At 41.4% G+C, this 7,500-nt stretch overlaps 1 protein-coding gene across 3 annotated transcripts in view; it reads right to left on the bottom strand.

Moving 5' to 3' along the window:
- The window catches only part of LOC115221647 (histone deacetylase 6-like), a 74,539-nt gene that overhangs the window by 24,147 nt on the left and 42,892 nt on the right, over positions 1-7,500 (bottom strand). For all 3 annotated transcript variants that reach the window (XM_036511030.1, XM_029791849.2, XM_036511031.1), the window contains exons 18-21: positions 7,402-7,449; positions 4,348-4,373; positions 2,580-2,654; positions 1,154-1,222 (exon numbers count right to left, since the gene is read on the bottom strand). In XM_036511030.1, the coding sequence (XP_036366923.1) occupies positions 1,154-1,222; positions 2,580-2,654; positions 4,348-4,373; positions 7,402-7,449 (218 nt within the window). The remainder of the gene's footprint in view (positions 1-1,153; positions 1,223-2,579; positions 2,655-4,347; positions 4,374-7,401; positions 7,450-7,500) is intronic.

Here is a 7,500-nt window from a genome sequence, read left to right as displayed (position 1 = left end):
AATTTATAATTTGGATATAGAAGCTGAAGGTTCAAAGCAATTCCTCATAGTCATCTTTCTCTTTGATCTTTGAAGAGGATGAAGAAAGGGTGATGTTTATATTATTAACTAGACTACCCGTGACCCGTTGGGTCACTGATGGTTCAATTTATGGCACCCGTGCCAGTGGAGCGCTAACAGCTCCATCCAAGGAGGATCACTGCCAGACGAGCTGTCTGACTTCCGTGCCGGTGGGCACGTAAAAAGCACCATTTGAGTGTGATCGTTACCAGCATCGCCTTACTGGCACTTGTGCCGGTGGCACGTGAACAAAACATTCGAGAGAGGTCATTGCCAGTGCCACTGGACTGACTCCTGTGCAGGTGGCACATAAAGAACACCCTTTCGAGCATTGCCATTGCCAGTACCGCCAGACTGGCACGTAAAAGCACCCACTACACTCTCGGAGTGGTTGACATTAGGAAGGGCACCCAGCTGTAGAAACTCTGCCAGATCAGATTGGAGCCTGGCGCAGCCATCTTGTTCGCCAGTCCTCAGTCAAATCGTCCAACCCATGCTAGCATGGAAAGCAGACGTTTAACGATGATAATAAGGAAGCTGATTTCACCGTTACATTGAAATGAAAGTTAATTTTATGATGATTCAGTTAAATATTTCAATTCATTCGAGTCATCATATTTCTGGTTTGGAAGTCCATATTTAAGGTTTTATTGATTATTTACAGCATCCAATAGAAAGAGAACTTCCGGGAAAAACTTGAACTCCAGTAACAGCATTTATTTATGGCATAAGTACACACTTCTACAAAAATGCAAGAGGAATCGTTATATAACATAAACATAAAATTAATGGAAACAATTTTCACAGTATCATATATTCCCATTTCAGTGTTATGGTACTTTTGGAGTATTTTCCCATTATGCACCGTTTTGGCTATTTATGAAGGTACCCCAAAAACCTGTGTATTTCAGGAATCTGTGGTCCGATTTACATGAAACTTGTTTTATTCCATTTGTATTCACATTTCAGGGGTAACTTACTTTCAGAGTATTTTTTCCATTATGCACTGGTTTGACTGTATTTAATTACAGACAACACACACGCAAACAAGCTATCACAGAGTTTTAGTAGAATATAGATATGCAAAACTTACCCCTTCTCCATAAGGAAGATACAATTTTTGACACTGTCTTGATCAGGACAGAGGTCAACATAGAGAATTCTGAAACAGATTGAAAAATGAAACAAAAACACCATTTTAGATCATTCATAACAACAATACATAATTTTTTTGCAGTTCTATATTTAAGAGGCCCACAGGCATATGGCGTAGTGGCTAAGAGCGTGGGTTACTAACCCCAAGATTCCGAGTTCGATTCCAAGCAGTGACCTGAACAATAATAATTATGATAATAATAATAACATCGAAGAGTACCTTAGGAATGAGAACCCAGGTTCGAAATTTCCCTAAGACACCTGATGAAGGCTGGAGGGTATATCAGCCGAAATGTGTTAACAACAAACAAGATGAGGACAAATATCCATCAAATGTAAATAATGTAAATAATCATTTTTTTGCTTTACTATTTATAGATGCAAGCATAGCTGTCTAGTTAAGAAATTTGCTTTGAAGTCAAATGGGTTTGAGTTCAGTCCCACTGCATGGTACTTTGGACAAATGCAAATGTTTTCTACCATAGCTCTGGGTCAAACAATGCTTTGTGAGAAAGGGTTTGGTAAAAGGAAACCTATAATATGAGGACAGCACTGGGTCCGCCTACACAACCTACACTTACCCCTCCATCCCTCACTTTCTCATTATACGTCACATTAATCCCTTCCTCCTTTCTCCAGTCCCCTGCATACTCTTCCCACCCACCCCTGTACTGTTTACTTTCTTACTCAGGTTAGTCAATATTACTCTGTAAAGAGCATAGCGCTGGCTTCCTAGTTTCTCTGGGATACATATATTCCTCCTTGGCTGGCAATATGTACATCTATGATCAGGAGCAGGAATAGTGGGGGATCCTTATAACCATGTGTTGAGAGGAATTCTTTGGAGTTTGGGTAATTCACCTTTGGAAACATAGGTGTTTCGTTCAGCATCCCTAAACAACCCTTATTCAGGGACCTTTTGGGCAGGATGGGCTACTCGACCTGAAGGAAATTCTAACTGGGCCCCACCTGCAAGGTCATGCGCTGTTAATCTTGATATGAGATCATATATAGTTGTGATGCATGTGCCTAGTGTACCCTTATCAGACTGGTAGTCATGATGGGTATACTGGGCTTCGTATATTTTACCCCAGTGTCACTTTGATGGCATGCACTGCTCTCTCATTCAATAAAAATAATAATAGTAATAATTATAATAATAACAATAACAATAACAATAATAATAATAATAACAACAACAACAACAACAACAACAACAACAATGATAATGATAATGATGATGATATAAGAGATAGTAAGAGTGAGAGAGAAAGCAGGGGAGAGAGAGAAAATAAGAGAGAGAGAGAGTGAAAGTAAGAGAGAGAGAGAAAGAGAGAGAGGAGAGAGATGGATGTAAAGTTTACCTTTGGAGGTGCTGGTGTTGAAGATGGTGTTGTAGAATGGTATAGGAGGATTTGGGGCTGGCAGCGTTCTTCTGTCTGTAGATGAATGGTAAAATATTGTGTGAGGAATATTTTGAAAGTATACGCATACAGAATAACACAAACATACACCACACATACATATATACAAACACACACAAACATTCAGACATACACGCACACAACTGTATATACACACAAACATACATACACACACAGAAACATACATACAATTTCATACACATTAACACACTTGCACAACACACAAACTTACACATGTTCACTACCATGCACGCACACACGTGAACATATGTACACTTACACACACATTCACACAGCCATAAACACACATGCAGAAGCATACATACACCTACACACATTCACACAATCATATGCACACACATATACAACCATACACCTACACACATACATACACACACAAAATTATGATGATCAATAACCAATAAGGAGGTGGGAAATGACCTTCACCTTCACAGAATTTCTCTGAGTGGTGACATTGATCAGGAGCAAGTGCAGGCAACCTTGACCTCCATATGACCTTTGAGCCTGGTGACATTGATCAGAAAAAGATGGGGGTTATGATTTTAATTTTTGCTGACACAATATTAATAATTGGCAGCGAGCTGGCAGAATCGTTAGCACACCGGGCGAAATGCTTAGCGATATTTTGTCTGTCTTTACATTCTCAGTTCAAATTCCGCCAAGGTCGACTTTGTCTTTCTTCCTTTTGGGGTCGATAAATTAAGTACCAGTTTTGTACTGGGGTCAATCTAATCGACAGGCCCCCTCCCCAAAAGTTTTGGACCTTGCGCCTAGAGTAGAAAAGTATATATTTAAGGGCAGCGAGCTGGCAAAAACGTTAGTATGCTGGGCAAAATGCTTAGTGGTATTTCGTCTGTCTTTACGTTCTGAGTTCAAATTCCGCCGAGGTCAACTTTGCCTTTCATCCTTTCGGGGTCAATAAATTAAGTACCAGTCATGCACTGGGGTCGATCTAATCAACTTAATCCCTTTGTCTGTCCTTGTTTGTCCCCTCTGTGTTTAGCCCGTTGTGGGCAATAAAGAAAGAAGAAATGTTAGCATGCCGGGTGAAATGCTTAGCGGTATTTCATCTGTCTTTACGCTCTCAGTTCAAATTCCGCCGAGGTCGACTTTGTCTTTCATCTTTTTGGGGTCAATAAGTCAAGTATTAGTTTCGTACTGGGGTCAATCTAATCGACTGGCCCCCTCCCAAAAATTTTGGGCCTTGTGCCTAGAGTAGAAAAGAATCTAATAATTGGGACGTTATATTTTCCATGAGTACAGGCACAGGCATGGCTAAGAAGTTTGCTTGGCAATCACCTTGTCTTGGGTTCAATCTCACTGTGCGGTAACTTTGACAAGTATCTTCTACTGTAGCCCCAGGTCAGCCAATGCCATGTGAGAGAATTTGGTTAATAGTAAATGAGTGGAACTATTTGTGTGTGCATGTGTGTATGCGTGTGTGTATCCGTGTGTGTGTGTGTGTGTTTTTGTATTCCCCCCCCCAGCATCACTTGACAACCAGTGTTGGTTTGTTTACATCTCTGTAGCTCAATTAGAGGTTCGACCGCTAGAGTAAGTACTAGACTCAAAAATAAGCACAAAGGTCGATCAGTTTGACAACCTTCAAACTGGTGCTCCAGCATGGACGCAGTCCAATAACAGAAACAAGTAAAAGATAAAAGATTAAAGCATTCATTTTACTTACAGAGAAACAAATACACCATTTTGGATCTGGAAAAAAAAAGAGAAAGAAAATTACAAAGAATCTGTGTGTGTGTGTGTGTGTTACCAGTGTAAGTAAGGTAACATTATAGAGTGGGGAGACATCATTCTCATCAGCTGAAAATATGTCTTAGAAGCGTGACTGGACACTACTGTTCAGTCCAGGCCAATGAGACTGGATATCATCCATGAGAATTTCTGGGCAACTGGAGCACTCAGTTAACAAGTGTTCAATGTTGTTAAATCTTGATAAAAATAATGGACTGCTAAGTTGTTAAATGGAACAGCTAACTTGCTAAGCTGGACTACTAAGTTGAATTGCTAAGCAGGACTGCTAAGCCGGAATGTTAAGCTGGATTGCTAAGCAGGACTGCTAAGCTGGATTGCTAAGCTGGACTACTAAGTTGAATTGCTAAGCAGGACTGCTAAGCTGGACTGTTAAGCAGGACTGCTAAGCTGGATTGCTAAGCAGGACTGCTAAGCTGGACTACTAAGTTGAATTGCTAAGCAGGACTGCTAAGCTGCATTGCTAAGCAGGACTGCTAAGCTGGATTGCTAAGCAGGACTGCTAAGCTGGACTACTAAGTTGAATTGCTAAGCTGGATTGCTAAGCAGGACTGTTAAGCTGGATTGCTAAGCAGGACTGCTAAGCTGAACTACTAAGTTGAATTGCTAAGCAGGACTGCTAAGCTGGATTGCTAAGCAGGACTGCTAAGCTGGATTGCTAAGCAGAACTGCTAAGCTGGACTGCTAACTTGCTCTGTTGGACTGCTAAGTTCTTAAGTGGAACAGCTAACCTGCTAAGCTGGACTGCTAACATGCTCTGTTGGACTGCAGCTAAGTTGAAGTGCTAAAGCTGCTAAGCTGGACCACTAACTTCTATATTTAAATTGCTAAGTTGTTAAGTTGAACTGCTAAGCTACTAACATGAATTACTAACTTGAATTGCTAATTTGCTGGGCCCTGAGGTGGTGACTTTTCCTTTGAATAAACAACAGCAGTATGGATGGGGAAGGAAGACTCGTATGCAAAGACAATTGTTGGTCTTCCTCAAAGAAAAAAAAGCCTTCACCAAGCTTGTGTATATATGTATGTATATGTGCAGGGGTAAGGTCTACTTTGTCTCATGGAGGTCTCAGAGAAGTACAACATCATCAGTAGTAACAGCAACAACAAGAATAGGTTTATGGGTCTAATCACACCCTTCTTCCCATGGGACTGTAAGCTCAATCGAGATCAGTTTTTTGGTCTTGTCAAACCACAAAACCACATCTGGCCTCAGAGCAACAACAACAACAACAACAGCAGTTCAAGAATTTGGACCTGGAGGTTTCCATTTCCAGCGACTTCGAGGGCCGCATCCCAGTGGTGTTGGGTATCAACGAAGAACCCTTGACTACAGCAAGACGACCAAAGTATTTTTTTTTCAAGGTCTGGGGGTCTCCTGCCCCTAAGCCCTAGACCATCACCTAATTACCCTTACCTGTCTTGTTGTTTAACAACAACAACAACAGCAGCAGCAGCAGCAGCGGAGGCGCAATGGCCCAGTGGTTAGGACAGCGGACTCGCGGTCGGAGGATCGCAGTTTCGATTCCCAGACCGGGTGTTACATGTGTTTATTGAGTGAAAACACCTAAAGCTCCATGAGTCTCCGGCAGGAGGTGGTGGAGACCCCTGTTGTACTCTTTCGCTCCAACTTTCTCTCACTCTTTCTTCCTGTTTCTTGTCCCCGACTTCCTACGCAACCGGTGAGCCTGGATGCGCATTCATCCATCCGTTGATGCTCTCCGTGTCGAGGGTTGATCTGCTTTCTCTTCTGCGGGTCTTATGAATAGCAAAGGACCTCGTTTCGGACTTCTCCCACTACTGGGACGAAGACTGCTTCACTCAACTAACAAACAAACAAACAAGCAGAAGCAGCAACAACAGCAGCAGAAAAAGTAGCAGTATTAACAATAGCGACAGCAGCAGCAACAGTAACAACAACAACAACAACAAAAATCTCGCACTCATATCACAATGTCACAAAGTAATGTTTTACGAGTGAACTAGAAATGAAAAACAATGATTTGCAGTTTATTCTAAAGACATTCAAGCAAACCCAAAAGAAAATATGTCAGTCACTGTGGCCTGTTACAACAATTTCTTCCTTGTATGGCAACAAGGTCTTTATAACACACTTGGCTTGTTGGTACAAAGGACTCTGGGATATGTTTGACATGTCGTGTTTTGTCAGCCAGAAGTCCCAGGACCTCTTTGCCTCTACACAGGCCTATAGTGCTATTCTTTTATTTGTTTCAGTCATTTGATTGTGGCCATGCTGGAGCATGACTTTTAGTTGAGCAGATCGATCCCAGGACTTATTCTTTGTAAGCCTAGTACTTATCCTATCGGTCTCTTTTGCTGAACTGCTAAGTTACGGAGACGTAAACACACCAGCATTGGTTGTCAAGTGATGTTGGGGAGACAAACACAGACACACAAACACACATACATATATATATATAAGTGTAGGAGTGGCTATGTGGTAAGTAGCTTGCTTATAAATCACATGGTTCTGGGTTCAGTCCCACTGCATGGCACCTTGAGCAAGTGTCTGCTACTATAGCCTCAGGCCAACCAAAGTCTTGTCAGTGGATTTGGTAGACGGAAACTGAAAGAAGCCCGTCGGTTATATGTATATATATATATATATATGTGTGTGTGTATGTGTGTGTGTATACGTTTGTGTGTCTGTGTTTGTCTCCCCAACATCATTTGACAACCGATGCTGGTGTGTTTACGTCCCTGTAACTTAGCGGTTTGGCAAAAGAGACCAATAGAATAAGTACTAGGCTTACAAAGAAAAAGTCCTGGGGTTGATTTGCTCGACTAAAGGCGGTGCTCCAGCATGGCCACAGTCAAATGACTGAAACAAGTAAAAGAGTAAACATTCTGACATATTCAAATGAAAATATGCTAGTTGCTGTTGTTTATGTCACAAGAGAACAATTTATCCTTTTTACAATTCTGAAATATAAAAATGCAGGCTAATTACCTTCCGTTCTATCATCGGATGAACCAATTCAGAGGCATTGTCAGTGTTCTGGAAAAGAAAACAAAATATGTAAGGTATTTTGCTTATCTTGGTGGACCC

This window comes from Octopus sinensis, linkage group LG18 (assembly GCF_006345805.1).
Source record: "Octopus sinensis linkage group LG18, ASM634580v1, whole genome shotgun sequence".
In the NCBI taxonomy this organism is placed as follows: Eukaryota; Metazoa; Mollusca; class Cephalopoda; order Octopoda; family Octopodidae; genus Octopus; species Octopus sinensis.
The sequence above is the reverse complement of the archived record's forward strand: the minus strand, read 5'-3'. Positions and strand labels throughout refer to the sequence as shown.